Genomic DNA, 16,686 nt, shown 5'->3' with positions numbered 1-16,686 from the left:
TCCAGTGCCTTCCTACCCTCATGGTGAAGAATTTCTTCCTGATGTCTAACCTAAATCCCCCCTCTTTCATTTTAAAACAATCGCCCCTTGTCCTGTCACTGCCTTATCTGGTGAAAAGCCCCTCCCCAGCTTTCCTGTAGCCTCTTCAGGTACTGGAAGGTGCTATAAGGTCTCCCCAGAGCCTCCTCTTTTCCAGGATGAACAGCCCCGGCTCCCTCAGCCTGTCTTCATAGCAGAGGTGCTCCAGCCCTCTGAGCATCTGTTTGTGTTGGACTGATTTTTCCCAGCAGAGGACTGATACACCATGAATGTATATAACACTGGAAATATTATTTTTAGTAACACAGAGACATATTCCTTGAGACATTTAACTGCCCTTCCTCTTGTTTTGTGCTGTATCTTTTAAGTTTATGACCATGCTTGGAAATGACAATTATGTCACTTGTAAACTCTCTTCCCTTCCAGATTTATTACCTATAGAAAGCAGCTGAATCTTTCAGTCTTTGCTTTTTTACTACTCAGCGATTTTTTAGGAAGATGAATTTTTTTACATATGAACAGAGTCCATTATATTTATTTTTAATGCATTCACAACACATCTAAAGAGGAAAAAATCAGGAACAGAGCAGTTTATATTCTTGCCTCTAAATCAGTATTTTCAGAACAGACATGAACAATGTTCACTAAAGTGAACATATCTAGGAAGATTACTTGTTATTATTCTTTCAGTTTTCTAAAAGTAAGTAGCTGCATGCCATGCTGACTTAATTTCTGAACATACCACTTATAAGAGCTATTTACCACTGCTCTTAAGTCTCAAGTTAAAATGAACTTTATGGACTTTAAATCTGCATGTGATGTGGGCTCATACCTTGAAGACATTAACTTGGGAGACTCTAGGGCTGCAATAGCAGGCTATTCAAAGTCAGACCTTTGTCTCAGTGTGAGCAATGTGGTTACTCTTTTCCAAGGCAGGAGATTTTTTCTTACAGTTACTAGCAGAATACAGCATACTCCACATCAGCTAGGACTAGAGAATAGTTAATATTTCATCTCGTTTTAAACAAGATGCAGAGGATCACCCTGGTAATTATGGAGCGGAAAGTCTTATCTCAATGGTAGAGAAGTTAATTGGAAAAAAATTAGTAGATATAAAACACCTAGATGACTATAAGCTGATATAATGAACTCAGAATGCCTTATGTATTAATATTTATACAGCACCACAACATTGTACAAGATTGCTAGACCTGTCACCTCCTTCAGAGAGCGAACAGTCCACCAGACAAGATCAGACCGGGATTAGAAGCTGGTTAAGAGATAAAGAGCAAAGAGATGGGAGAGAGAAGCAGTTTTCTACATGGGAAGTGGCTATCTGTGGGTGCCCCCAGGATGCAGATTAAATGTTATTTCATGCATGTTCAGTCTGGAGGAGGTAAAAAGAGAGGTGGCAAAAAGGAAAGCTAGCACAGGAGATAGTATACTTTAACAGCAGAGGAGACTGAGGCATTTCAGAAGGCTATGTAACTACTTATGAATGGAGTTCATAAAAGCAGGAAGCATTAGTTTGAATAATCTCAACTATTTACTCATATAACACTGGGCGTGTGAGATGAGGAAGGAGAAACAAGGGGTGGAAGTTGGACTAAAGGTTCAGTATTGAATCGCTGTGAAGAGGTTCAGAAAAAGTTACTGAAGTGGTGATAGGAAAAAAACAAGTGACAGTCTTCTGCAGGAATAAAGGGGAACACTTAGTAACACAGCAAATATTATGGCCTGAATATATTGTTGGGATATATGGGTTTTGGCCATTGGTGATTAGAAGGAAACAGATAGGATCAGAAAAGCTACATAGAAGCAGAAAACATACATCAAGAGAGATACAGGAGAAGATACACATCAAAAACATTTGAAATGAAAGTGTCTCAAAAGTTCTAGATAATTTCATTTAGAAAAAGCTGGGAATAAGAGAGTACACAGTGAAAGATAGAGAACAGTGAATAGTACCTAATGGAAAATTAGGTCTTCCTAAATAATATTTTCCTTACGTAAAGAACAAAGGAAAAGGGAACTAATTCAAAGTTATAAAAAGGAATCAAATTTTTTGCACAGTAAATCTGTATGGAATTTCAACCCTTAAATATGAGTGCTGCATAATTCAGAAGGATTCTGAGAGATGTAGAAATATTATACAAACTAAAGAATCCTGGGTCACATCTGTATCAGAACTTAAGACAGCTATTGACAGTAGCTAGAAAAAATGCTGATTGATAACATGTTATCAAGCACGTATTTTTTGCTAGGTGTTAGGGAGCATTTAGTGCTGAGACACCAGAATACTACGCTAACCAGGTATTGGTCAGAATCGAGATGTTATGATTTATGACCAGCCCAGATTAATCACTAAATTTGGGAAATTGAATATTCACACGAATACATCACCGATAATTTATTTCACTACTCATTTGTTCACTGAAAACCATATGAGTTAAAGACAGTGTTTCAGCTTTAACATTAAATGGCTTTTGTAAATTTAAATTTAAGCTTCAACCCTTAGGGATGAATTAACAGCTCACTGAGTAGAAGTTTATGCAAGTGGCTCCCGTTAACATGAGTGGAAGTCATGAAGATAAATTAATGTATGACATACTAAAGATATGTCCATTAATTTTAGTCCAAAATGTTTTCCACTGTATTGTTGTTATTTGCCACATACAGCTAATCAGTTTGATTCTTTATTCTCCTTCAACAGTTAACTTTAATTTTATGTAAATGCTTGGCAATAAAGGTACTGGGGAAGGGCCTTTCAACATAACAGTTTTAGAACCATGGAGCTCGTTTACTCTTTTCAAAACTAATTTGAAATTGACTGACCTTAACCAAAAACCTGCATAAAAAAGGACAGAGCCTCAGACTTCATGATATCCTCAGTATTTAGTTAAAAATCTCTGCCTCTGGTGCGAAAGAATGTAGGCCAGATTCAAACACAAATCTTAATTACTTTTATTTTAGTCACAAAAGGCACCACAAGGAAGTATAAGGCAGTGGAGCAGAGAAGGTGTTTTTTTAGCAGCTGAAACTGAATCCTGGAGGCTACAGACCACTTTTCTTGCCAGGCTGATTTTGCCTAACTGCTATCCTGGAGCTTCATCTACGGAGTTCCTGGACCCACCCGAGCTACTTCTGCACGTGGATATGCTTGTCCTCAACAGTAAAAAATACAACTGGAAATCACATTTCTGAGCTACCAAGTATTTCTGGGTGAGAAAGACAGGCAAATTTTCCAGAAGCAATAGGTTCCTTTTTGGCTTGTAGCCAGTGCCAGAGTAGCTGCATGACAGCAGCTGTGGGGGTACCACTGCCCAGAGCGTTTGTTCAGAGAGAGGCTCCTGGTCCAGAGAGATTTCAAAGTTATCTTCTCTTTATGCTCTTAATGTCTTTTAGTTCCCCCTTAGTTCCTATTCAGAGCCTATTGCTGTACTCATCACTGAATGTTCCCTCCTAGTATCACAGGACTAATAGCTGTCACGTGTAGCCTTTAATTTCCCCAAGCTGTGAGCACTGCTCCGGTTCCCTGAACAGACTGTACAGCTCTTTCCTATCACGTCCGATTGTAAGAAGTAAAGGAACAGCAGGGAAAATGAGAAAATGAGAATGCCACGGTAAGGGGTATCTTTTTCTTTATTGCCCTGGGAAATGCTAATAATGAGATCTTGGGTCTTTTTTATGACCTGGCAGTTTGCCATAGCTTTACCAAAATACTCAGCAGTTTCCAGAAGTAAATGGGTTCATAACTTGAGTAAACAGATAGTTTTATGGGTTGTTTTTTTTTGCAGGAGTCTTGTGATTCCCTGTGGTTTTCCATGGTTTCTGGGTTTGCTTGTGACCAGAGCTCATGGACAAATACTCATGACTTACCACACGAACCCTGCAAACCAAGCAGGCCAAGTGCTGGCAGTGTCTCAAAATGACTGTCAGGCACAGTCTACCATAAGCGATACTGAGTTATGTCACAGGGCTCCATGCAAGGGAAAGACAAAGCAATAAATGGAAGTAGATGCAGCACACGTGAATCAAATGCTCATGTCTACTGCTGTCTAACTTGCTAAAGGGCGGTTGAAATGAAAGTGTGTTTTCCATTGCAGTGCATTTCTTGGAAGTGTCTGAAGCTTCTCTTTAAAGAGAGGTAGACTCTAAACCTGCAGCTCACCCAGCCCAGAGGAGGTGTGGGGGAGCTCAGGCCAAGACTCAATTCAGCTCAGGCTGCAGCTGTACCCAGCGTGCACGCACCTCAGAGAAACAAGAAATCGGTTTCCTCGTCTCATTGCTGTAACTGATGAGATGTGAAATGACTTTCCATGAGGAATAAATGTTCTTAAGGTAGCAACTAGAATTTGTCAGAATGTGTAAAACTCCACACAATGCTGAGAAACACAGCTGAAAGGCATATAAGGAAAGAAGCAAAGTGATGAAAGCTGGTTGCATCTTTTACCTACTTGCTTGTCTCTCCTGTAAAGAGTGGCGCATTTTTCACTCTATATGGTGCTTCTTCTCCCCCTTAATCCTCCCCTTTTTGAGGCATTATACCTCCATTCATGTTTCATATTGATTGCAGCTTCTCTGGTGCCTTCATAGGACATACACGCAGTTAATTCTCAACAACAAGGTATAAGTTCAACAAGGTATAAATTACTGTTAAGGTAGCTACTGCATAGCCTCTTGCTGCCCTGAGGTAGTAGACACCTCTGAGTACCTGCATGATACTAAGTCTTTGCACGAGTTTCTAGGGCATACAAACAGCTTTAGTTGTACCCAACAATGTAAAGGGAAAACAAGACAGTAGGGATTATTGTTGGGTAGAAATTAACAGGGGAGCAGGGGAGAAAATAAAGAGGTGACATAGGTCTTCAGTAAGACAGAGGAATTGTTGCAGTGGAGCTAAGAACTATAACACAATTTGGTGTTGTGGAGGCTTTTTTATTTTTTTTTTCTTAATTTTTTTTTCAGAGAAATGAGAATTAAACCCTGAAGAGGAACTTGAGAGAGTAGATAATCATTCTAACCCTGTCTTTACACAGGAAAACATAAGAGAAATGGACAAAAATTATACAAATGCTGCTGATACAACAAAGGAAATCTGCTAAAGGATTAAAAGGAGCTAGTGTCATCAAACCAGTCTGCAAGGAATATGGTCTGGTTGTTGTACGTCCTGGAGTTGATAGAACGTGTATAAAGCAGATAAAAGGTTGTTATGGTAATAAAAGCACAGAATTAACCTGGCAAAAGGGATAATGCATAGAAATATTATACAAGAAGCAGCCAGGGGATTTATTTGGAATGTAAATACAAGGAAACAGAATGAGTCAGAAATTACTGCTAAATCACAGGATGAGCAGAGAGAGCACAGAAGTGCAGTGAGAGAATAGATATTCATTTTTTACAAGATGAAAATGAAAGTTCTTGGGATAACACATGGTAGTTATGCAAGTGAGACATTCTGTGATACATGTCTGGGCACAGAGGCAATCTGGGAAGGAGGAACCTCTGTATCTAGTCAGTGAAAAGGTGGAGCCATAATGTGTGACAAGATCACCAAAAGTGAGGGTCTTGCTGATGTCATATATGTCAAAAACATCGTAGCTTTAGTGCTTGTTTCAGATAACTGAGTTTTAAGCCATGTCATTTTTCCCCCATGTTTACAGTGTTAAAACCGGGTGTTTCTTATTCAGACAGAGAAAAAAATAGAATCAATAATCCCAGCTACATTTAATAATCCCTTAAATTGAATGATACCACTGATCAGCAAATGAACTCTTTTTCCTTGTTCCTGATATCCTGCAATTATCTCTGGTAAGAGAGAATATAGCTTTGAGTCTGTCATTATTTTAGGCTGTGTTCCTACTAGAATAAAGGTCCTTATGCTAAATTATGAACCACTTTCCCATAATACTTGGCTTCTTGTGCTCTGAACACAGCTAAACTGCATGTGAACTTTGGATTAGATAACTTCCAAAAATTGCAGAGTAAGATTTTTCATCTGTATCAGAACTTGGATCTGTATTGAATGTTTTGCACTTTTGATGCTTCCTCTTTCATGAATCTCAGACAAATATAATTTGGTTTGCATGCTAGAATGATGGTATTTTTAGATGATCAGGAGATTAGATAATGCTGCATAGCAGGATTTTAAAATAAATTCTGCAGAGTACAAATTTCACTATCTAAAATAGCCTCCCAAGTTGCTCTCCATTCCCTGTCACTGGAATATGAAGCTAACCAGATATGTGGTAAGCCCTGGTCACGTGCATGGTCTTCTTAAGTTAACCAGAAAGAAAAGGGGAAAAAAAAGTAAAAAAAAAAAAAGTAAAAAGAAAAAGAAAAAAAAAAAAAGTGAGGCTTCAGATTTCTATTGGGGTTTTAACTACTGGTCAAAAATTCTACCAAGACAGTTAATATTGTTCCTAATAAATTAAGTAAATTAAGTAAAAAAGGGCTATGAGCAACTGAATACCCCTTTTTTTAATTAATATTAAGAAGTATTGACCAGCTTTCCTATTACTCTGCTTTTTATTAAAACAGAAGTCAGCCATCATGTGCTGTCATGGCTAAATTTTGCTTGACTTTAAAGTAGGAGGATCCATGGCTAGGACCATCAGCTGGGACCATCAAGGAATGCTGGAGGGAACGGTTCACCTCATCTGACTCTGCCTATTTAAAGCTACAAGTCCAGCATTTGGGTTCCTTTCCTTGTTATCAGAGATAGCCCCACCAGAGGTGGGTGTCTCAGATGAATCGCTCTCTGGAGTCACCTCTTTGTTGCTGCTTGTACTGGAGAAACACTGGGTATAGGTCAGCGTAAACAGGTTACCTCCAGCTGGATCCTTTCCCCAGCAGTCATCGATGCTCTGCTCTTCTCCATCCCTGATCATGAAGTGCTCTTACAGATCTACTGAGGTTAGAGGGGCCACTGGGACTCCCGTGCTCCACAGGCCCCTGGAGAGTGCCCTGCTGCCCCCAAAGCAAGACCCAAACTTGTACCATATAACTTCTGGAAAGGCAGCCATTTTCTGATGTCTTCAAACAGGCTGGAAACCGTGGTTCTTTGAAGAGCTGTCCAGGCCATGAGTCAGCATGTCTTAAACAAGTGGGTCCTAATTCCATTTACAGATTTTATGGCATCAGCTTCCAGATACTGGTTTTTGTGAAGGCTTTGCTTTCTCATTTAAAGAGTCCTTCAGAAGCTGGCATCCAAGTTCAAGGAACGGTCAATGAGCAAGATTCCTGGCAGGGAAACAAGTGTAAGCATTTTCTTTATATTTCCTTCACCACTGCCCCCAAAAATTATGCAGTGGCTACAGTCACCTCACCTTGAAACCTCTCAGATGCTCAGGCATATATCTACAAAGCAAAACACCATCCACCAGCTTGGCTTGATCCTATGCGTCTGCCTACACAATAAATGCTATAAGGCCCTGATACCCTGTTTTGTATTAAGTATAAACATCAAATCCAGCTCAGAAGCTCAGACCTCTGTCTTGATTTTTTTCTTTTTTAATTGTGTTAATAGTTCAATGACTATAATTAACTCAGTGTTTGAGATGAGGGGAGTATGGCTGTAGTTATATACTCTTTGTGTGGCATTGATCTGAACAGCTGAGGCACCACATTTTGATTCGTAGTGACATACATTGCTCCTTTAGTTTGAAAACTTCAAAGTTATTCTTTTTTGCCCACCCAAGACAAATCTTTTGAACATTCTAGACCTCCCTCACATCTGTGTTTTCTTATAGCTACTGAACTCCAAAAAGAAAGGAGCAATAAAATGTCTTGAACAAAACTTCTTTGAACTGTTTAATTAATTCAGTAGTTCCTCACCTTTAAGGACCTGACCATGTGATGAATAAATAGCTGCTATTTTCAGAAAAAAAGGATTTTCTTTTGGCTACTGTGGTCACCAGAAATGACCTTGCTTCCTGATTCTTTTCAATTCCCCTTGTGTTTAGCTGAAACTAAAACTATTAGATGGAAGCTAGACGAAGAGCTTTGAACATCAGTTCTGTGATAAGCTATTAAAGCAGTCCAATTTCAGCTGTGTTCAAACACTGCTTTCCTGTCTTGTCCTGCCAATTCATTTTTCTAGTCGTTATCAGCAAAGCCCATACAGGGAAAACAGGGAAAAACCCCAAGCTGTTGGGAGGTATCTTAGCTTAAATACAGCCCACATCTTCGTTCTCATCTTGTTGCATACTTTCATTTACTCTTAATTGAAAAAAGCAGATCCACCTATCCATGATCTTGTAAAGTGCCAGTCATCTGAATTTGTCAGATTTTGATGAAAGGTTTCTTTAAAGAATGAATTTTATCATGGGTTCAGCTTTAGCAGCTGTACTTGATTTGAAAAGTATGTTTTCTTAAAAAAAGGATCTTGGAAGATGTAGTAGATTTTAAGCTCAGTAATAATCACAGGAACTTGATTTAGTACAGTTTCTCTGTGTTTTTGATGGCAATGTGGTATAGTGAATTGTTCTTGTGTCCATCAGGACTTACTGCATGTATTGAGGCAGTCAATGCTTGAAATAAGATAAAATCCATTATAGAATCATAGAATCATGGAATTCCAGGTTGGAAGGGACCAGGTCCAACCTTTATAGGTACTACTATAGTTTATATGAGATGGCTCAGCACCCTGTCAAGCTGAGACAACTGTCCAATGCAGGGGAATCTACTGCTTCCCTTGGGAGACTATTCCAATGTTTGATTGTCCTCATGGTGAAAAGTTTACCTCTTGTGTCCAATTGGAATCTCCCCAGGAGCAAGTTGTGCTCATTACCCCTTGTTTTTTACTTGTAAATAGAGAGTCTCCATCTTCTTGGTAGCCACCCTTCAAGTACTGGAACATGGTAATAGAAGTCTCCCCAAAGCCTTCTTTTCTCAAGGCTGAACAAACCCAGTTTTCTCAGCCTCTCCTCGTATGGCAGGTCCTCCAGTCCTTTCATCATCCTTGTGGCCCTTCTGTGGACCTTCTCCGTCCCTTTCGTAGAGCGGGGACCAGACCTGAAAGCAATACTCCAGGTGTGGTCTGACAAGTGCCAAGTAGAGTGGGATGATGACTTCTTTATCTCTGCTGGTGATGCCCTTCTTGATGCAGACCAACATCTTGACTTACTTTGCTGCTGCAGCACACTTTTCACTCCTGTTGACCCTGTTGTCCACAAAGACACCCAGGTTAGTGAGTAGTAAGCCCAGCTGTGCCCCATTCCTGGATGGCACATCCAATATTGGTATGAGGCAGCTGTCTTCTACACATTCCGGGAACTTGATGCATGTCAGGTGAACTGCAAGGTTCTTCCTCCAGCAAATGTCTGGGTAGTTAAAGTCTCCCATTAAGTACCAGGTTTGGTTGACCCGAAGCTTGCCTGAGCAACCTGAGTATCACTTCGTTGGTCACATCATCTTGGTTTGGAGGTTGGACCCAGATGCGTTAAAACAAAATACAAAATGCTGTGTCTGCATTTCTAACAATTAAAAGTAATTAAAAGTAATTATACATTTCCAACACGTTAAAGCAATATCTTTGTACCTTGCTTAGGCCCAGTCCTTCCTCTCAGTATTACATATGTTAAACATTAATTTTATCACCACAAAACAGACTGTTCATTGCTTATCACTTGTGTCGTATTCCATGGCCTTCCTGCTCTCCAGGTACTAATGGTAGAGAATGGATTATCTCTTCTCAAAGGGTGCTCAACTGCCTGCCCTTGCTCACCTTTTTCACAGCATCTGTGATCAACCTTTGGCGCAGCAATCACACTTATTTTTGGGGACTTTCTAGTTTGGTTGAGATTGATAGTTTTGTTGATCTGGTATGCAGCCCCACTCCTTCCTGAGACCATCTCAATCCTTGTATGGTATTACATGGTATGGTACATAGAGGGTATGGTTACAAAGTACAGAAAGTACTTTGTAAGAAAAGAGGATTAATAATTGATTAACAGTATGGTAGTTAGGGAACCCATTATTCTAGATAGAAGTGTGGGTGTTTTTTGTGGCTGAAATACTAAAGACTTTTAGGTCTCACTTCCCACTTGACTGGCAGCTTTGGCAGGTCATAGAACCACAGAATAACAATCTTCTCCAGTGTTTGACTACTCTCCATGTTTTCTTCTGTATACTCAAATAGAATTTCTTTTGTTGCAAATTGTGTTCATTGTCTCTCTAGGTGTCTCAGTGTTATCTTGTCTCGATATAATTTTTTCAGAAGCCTCTTACGTGATAAATACGTCCCTAGGAAAAAATGATATGTTTGTTTGGTTTACATTGTTCACAGTAAGTTCTTAAGAAATTATTCAAATTGAGGCAGAGATTTCTAAGGTAAGCCAACAAAAGTGATATTCCAGAGAAACTCTATGGGATATGGCACATATTCTGCACAAGTTCTATTCATCTCTTTCAGCCTCCCACAGGCATTTCATTTTTTGACCATTTCTAATGATATGTGCATCATAAATTTCAAATTCCATAAAAAAATGTTGTGTATTCTTTAGAGCAGAAATACTGTTGGTGCCCTGAGGGCCTAAACGCTTCATCCTCAAATCTCTCACAGTGTTTTCTCATTGATACATTTCTGTTGATCCTCCCAGGTGCTGAAATTCATCCCTGAGGCTGGGCATCCCAGAAGAAAAGGCAGAACCAGGAACAACATGGCCTTAATAGATATACAGCTGGATCACCATGAGCGTTGTGATTGTATCTGCAGTTCAAGACCACCCCGATAGATACATACATACATACATACATGCATACATACATACATACATACATACATACATACATAAAAGAAAAAAACAGGACACACTGATTGCAGCTTACCAGATGTTTACTTTTAAGCAGGATTGTTCTGAGGACCTTTACTCACTAATAATTTGAACTTTGCTACTAGCCTGCCTTTGCAATTAGCAAAAATGATTGCTGTGTTTCAGCATAGCTGTGCTGATTAGTGCCATGGCAGCTGAACAGGTATATCGTAGATTTATGTATCAGCATCCAAGAATATAGGATTATGGTTATCTGTAGCTAGATTCTGAGGGTTGAGATTTTCAAAGCTCACTTATAGTGAGCTTTAGGCACCATGCCCACTGAAGTGAAACACCAGTTGTATAGGTATTTGTGGTATCTGGCAATGAAATAGTGTGGCATTTGTGTTTCTCACTTACCAGTTCCTACACTCAAATTTTGCTGCCATTTTTACCTGCTCAGCTCTCCTAACAATAAGCAGGGTTTTGTGAATATAAGTGAAGAGAGAATTTGAGCCTGTATGAGTGTAAAATGGTTTGTCCCACTCCGAGAGGGAACTGCCCAGCATTCTAGCCCAACAGAGTGAGCTATAACGAGGAGAATCCATCAATACATGAAATAACATGCCACTAAAATGAAATCTCATTGTTTGTACTTGAGCAAATTGTGTGCTGAAAAGAGTAGATGCATTGCATAAGCTGGGACACTGGTGGAGATCAGGGGGTGCAGAGGCTGGTACTTTTGCCATGGTGACTCCATTAGAGCCATCACCTGGGTGCTTCTGCAAGAGGGGGCTCCTGCCAGCTCCCCAGGCAAATTCCTGTGGCCTGGGGCTGATTCTGGTCTCTACCTACCTGGACTGGACTCCTGTCCCTTGCTCAGAGCTGCCCACAGTTGCCCAGTAGGAGCCTCCTCTACATGAAAAGGGAGAGACAGCATCCCTGTTGTATCCTCGCTGTGGTTTGAGGAGTGCCGTGTTTCCCCATGCAGGCGATGAAGATAAGGCACTTGTTTGTTGAAAATATTGATTTGTTTTGCAGTTGTGTTACTGCAAAACAAAATTGTGCTTGAGATTTAATTATCATTATTTGGTTTGGGGTTTGTTTGTTTGTTTTAAATATGGATTATTATAGCTTTGTCATATATGCATTAATCTTAGTTATCTGAGGTTAGTTGTCTCATTTCAGCTCTGTGTATTGCCATGGTTAAGCTGTTGACGGTGAATTTCATTTGATTGCATTTTGCTGAAGCATATTAACTCATTAAGCAATGTCTGTCTGTCATGGAAAACGTGCATCATTTATTAACTTCCAGAAGAATATTATTAAACACCACCTCATAATAAAATAAGCATTTTAAAAGCTGCGGCATAGCTTCCTGTACCTTTTAAAATATTATGAAGTGCTGTAGCTGAAAAAGGAAAAAAAGATCCTTCCAAACTAGTATTAAAGATTTTTTAATGCTGCTCCTGAAGTGTAAAATTCAGGCAGATTTAAGTCTGGCAAGGAAATGGAGTTTTGATCATAAATATAACAGAAGGAACGGGGCAGCATGTTTAATGACAAGACATTGATTAATCTTGTTCATGTTGCCACTTGTATTTCTGTCTCTCTGAAAGAGTGAAGTAGGTTGACAATAGTGTGTTATAATTAGTGGAAACAGGCATGTGCTATAGTATAATATAGAGAGCCTTCAAGCCAGTATGTTTTAGCAACGTACAGTTTTGTTACAAAAATGCCCTAATGTTCTGACCCTCTTCAGCAGCTCAAGTATTTTATAAGTACTCTTTTATAATTTTAGCAAAACTTTACTGAATCATCCCTTCAAAATGTTGTGTTACTTTTATTCCTGTGCTTTAACCTTTGAGATTCAGTAAGTGTGGGGTTTTATTATTTATATTAATTTTTTCCTCTCTGGCTCCAAGATGTCTATTTAAAAATGCTCCTGGATGCTGACTTGGGAAGTGATTCATCTTTTTTCAAAGCAATTCTCATTAAAACAACAGCACGTAACCAAAGATGGCCAGCTTTGTTTCATAGTTTAGGGCTATTTAAAGAAGATTTGATTCTTTTTCTGGCTCTAGCTTCACAACAAGAATGACCCAGCCCTTACGTAATTTTTAGCTAATTTTGGAAGAAATTTGCGTGCAAGACCTTAGCAGTACTGATTGTTTTTGAGGCAGTGCACTCTGATGTATATTCCTGAGTTATGTCCAAATTATATCTAAGCACTCTGGCCTCGTAGTTAGCATTGGCTGTAGGAAGCAGCAGTTTCACATGGCTTTGAGTGGTCCTTTTAATTCCCACCGCCCAAGGGAAGGTATGCAACAGACATTCCCTGTGTCTGACACCTTCCACCCACCTCTGCTGGCCCAATCTCCACCCCAACAGCCATGTGTTGGGAGGGGTATTTGTGCCTCCGAGTTTGGGGGATCCAGCCTTGTCTGGGAGTCTGATTTACCTCTAGAGGCAACTGGGAGAGAGAGAGGCTCTTCCAAAGTGTGCCTTAGCCCCAGAATTGAAATTGCCCAGTGTGGGAACTATTTTTTCTCTCTTTTGGCTATGTAGAAAAATCAGAAATATGATTTGGACATCTAAGTGATGTACACAAAGGTAGATGGTGTGAATACTTGCTTTAAAGACTGAACAGCTGATAGTTTAGCTAACTGAATTAGGTACAGGCAGCAGTGGATGTCAGAGTCCAGCAGAAAAATTCAGCTGTAAAGTAAAAAGAGGCTAATGTAACAGGTATTATCCTCTTGCTAATGGTGGGCTTGCTTTCTTAAATATAGGTTAATCTTGTCACAAATATAAAGTATTACTCCTGGGACACATTCACTGCTTCATGCTGCCATCTGGCATGCAGACGGCATGTTCCCAGCCAGTGCAGGACAGTCAAGGATGGGCTTTATGTTACACTGTGGGGATCATAACCCATATTTGAACTAAGAAAAACTTCCAAAAGCCTGAGTCCCAACCTACAATTATCTTGGTGAAACAAAATGCCAGCAAAACTTTGTATTTATTAGCAGAAATTGCAGAGATGTTTTTCTATACCTTTTTTTCCCTCATTTGTCTTTTTAATAATTGTTATGTTGTTTACCTACTATTTTAACTTAAAAAGCAAAGAAGCTAAAAAACCCTAAACCTGATGTTTTGTATTGGTGGAATTGACACCTGCAAAATAAATATAAATTCAAAGGAAGTTCAGAAAGATTCCTAATTTCAAACCACTCACTGGCTTTTTATTTACTGTATTCTTCTGGGATAGAGCCTACTTTCTCAAGTGCAATCTCTGTATATTTTTTGTTGTTGTTGTTGTTGTTATTGCTATCTCAGTTAAATGCAGCTTTTCTAGCAGTATTTTTTACATTATGCAGTATGTTATGTGTCTTATCTTGATGAAAAAATAAATACTGCTTTTAAAAGAAGATGCTCTGAGTGATTATTTAGAATTCAGATGGACTAAACCCCATTATTTACTGGGAGACGTTTCCACAACAGGAGACCATCCATTCTAGATCTCCTTGTGAATTTTAGCAGTCGTTCCCAGGACCGCTGGGGAAGTACCAAAGTGCAGTTTAGGGGTAACTGAGCTGGAATCCCTGAGGTGTAAGAGCTCACAGCTTCCTTACCAAGAAGCAGCAGCATGACAGAGGCACAACATTTCTCATAACCAGATTAGGGCACTCTCCCAGGCTGAGTGCTGGTCTCATGCTTTGCTGGCTTGGCTTGGCTCAAGCAGAGATGTCCTTGCTTGTCCTACTGAAGCTGGTCCTTGTTGGCAGAGGAAGCTCCTGCTGAAGCTGTGCACTTCACCTGAATCAGGGCAGAGCTAATCATCCAGTTGCTGTGTGCAGTGCAGCTGCAGGAACATAAAGCCTCTCAAGATGTGGAAAGTCAGTCTACCCTTGCGAGTTCAGGTATTTCCTCCAGCTTTGTCAGAAGCAAATTTTGTTGTGTTGCATTGGGAACACAACTTCCATACCTTTGATAATTTCCAGTTCAAGAATCTTGTGTTAAGCTAAAGCTACCTTAGCCATTCACTAGAACTTGAACTGAATGAGGGCATGAAATTTTTTGCCAGATTAATTCTTCACTAGCTAGATGCCCTGTCTGATAAAGGAAATGCAGATAGCATATTATTCAGGGACCCATCTTGGCAGCCTGTCCTCATGAAGGTGTGCTTTGTTCTGTATGGCAATGACCCCTACCTGGAACAGTCAGCCGTCCAAATGAGCATATTTATCCCTTTGGTTTGCTCCTTGTTACTCAGAAAAAGACATTTTTTATTTATTTTTTTGGGGGGGAGGGAAGGCAGTCAGAAAAGACATTACCTAACAAAGGAAGCAGTTCTCTTGTGTACAGTGAACAAGGACATATTTAATAGGTAGATAAGACATTTTTTGCTTTTCAGGAGTGCCCTGAAAACACTGTGTAGACAGCAGCTCAGCAATTGTTAAGTGTTCAAGGCTTGTATAAAGCTCCTCCCCTCTGGCATCACTAGGTACCTATATAGCTAATGGCTAGCTAACATTATCAGTTTGTCCTTGTGTTCACAGGAGTGAAAGCTTTTCTAAATCTGCATGTGAAGAGCAGATCAGCTGAGAAAGTACACAGCTCCTGAGGTCATTTAGGAACTCGCCGTTACCTTTTTTTTAAAAAAATATGTTTTTTAAGAAGTCCTCTTCCCACTTTTGAAGAATGCACAATCTTTAGCTGATTTCAAGATCTGCAACAGCTGTACAAATACTTCCCTGCAAATTCATGCTCTTTTCTGGAGTGCATTGACCAGTCACACTGCTGTAATGTGTATTGAACAGATGTCCAATTTGTATTTATTCTCCCAGGGACTCCAATGCAGCAGCTAATGAAAATGCAGAAATTAGTATTCTGGTCTCTTGTTCTAGGAACTTTAACTTTATTTATTGATAGTCTTGGCCTAATATGCTGAAATGCAAAACATTCATTATTTGTTTGGTCTTTTGTAAATGGGCATTGAAAAATCTACCTTAAGTGTTTAAAGTGCAAATTTATTTTTGCATTTATATTCAAAGATCTATTCAAGAAATGGGATTTCCAAACCAGCAAATATTCTACCATGAATAGAGGGAAGGAAGTATTCTAGGTATTTAAGCCATCTTCTAAAATTGATTTTAAGACTTGCTCTGAAATTCCTTTGTAGGTAGCAAAACTGATATTTCAAACTTGAATTTATAAAAGCTGATTTTTGAAACGTAGTTTCAAAACCTCATTTATTGCTTTTAGCAAGTTGTTGTGGCACAGACATGCTTTAATAAAAATTGACCTAGTTATGTAACAACAGTTACTGTATTAGATGCTCCAATTTCAAGCTGACAAAAGATTTCTACTTGAGGTAAAATAATTTCAGTTTTATAACTGGTATGAAGACAACAGGATAAAAAGAACTGGCTACCTTTCAAGTATTTTCATATAAATGGTGATGACATCAGAAAAAAACCTTTGACGTTTTATTCATTGCATTTTATTAGATAAGTAATAAGAGCAGACATCTTAACCTTTCTGTTCTGTGTGTGAGTTTCAAAAGTATTATCTCAAACAGTGGGTGCACTGACATGAGCTTTCTCAGCTGGGTCTGAAATCAGTTTATCCTCTCCAAAATGAAGGTGGTCCAGAGAACCACCCTTCATATTAATACAAATCTGTCAAATCTTCTACCCACTGTCATTGCCATAGTCTTTTACCAAACAAAGAATAAACAAAACAATTTGGTTTGGCAATATGGTATTTCCACTTGCAACTAGTATGTGGAGAAAGAGGATTTGCTCCCCCAGAATGAAAAAGTAATATGGATTGAAGAATCACAGACTGGCTGAGATGGGAAGAGGTCTCTGAAGATGTTCTTGTCCAG

General features: G+C 39.3%; 1 protein-coding gene across 2 annotated transcripts in view; it reads left to right on the top strand.

The window, feature by feature from the left end:
* PDGFD (platelet derived growth factor D) overlaps positions 1-14,224 on the top strand; it is a 140,159-nt gene extending 125,935 nt beyond the window's left edge. For both annotated transcript variants that reach the window (XM_051608985.1, XM_051608976.1), the window contains exon 7: positions 10,641-14,224. In XM_051608985.1, coding sequence (XP_051464945.1) covers positions 10,641-10,775 — 135 coding nt within the window. In that variant the 3' untranslated portion in view covers positions 10,776-14,224. The remainder of the gene's footprint in view (positions 1-10,640) is intronic.
* The last annotated feature ends 2,462 nt before the right edge of the window (positions 14,225-16,686 follow it).

The sequence above is a fragment of the Apus apus genome, chromosome 1 (assembly GCF_020740795.1).
Source record: "Apus apus isolate bApuApu2 chromosome 1, bApuApu2.pri.cur, whole genome shotgun sequence".
In the NCBI taxonomy this organism is placed as follows: Eukaryota; Metazoa; Chordata; class Aves; order Apodiformes; family Apodidae; genus Apus; species Apus apus.
Note: the sequence above shows the minus strand (reverse complement) of the source record. Positions and strands in the feature narration are given on the sequence as shown.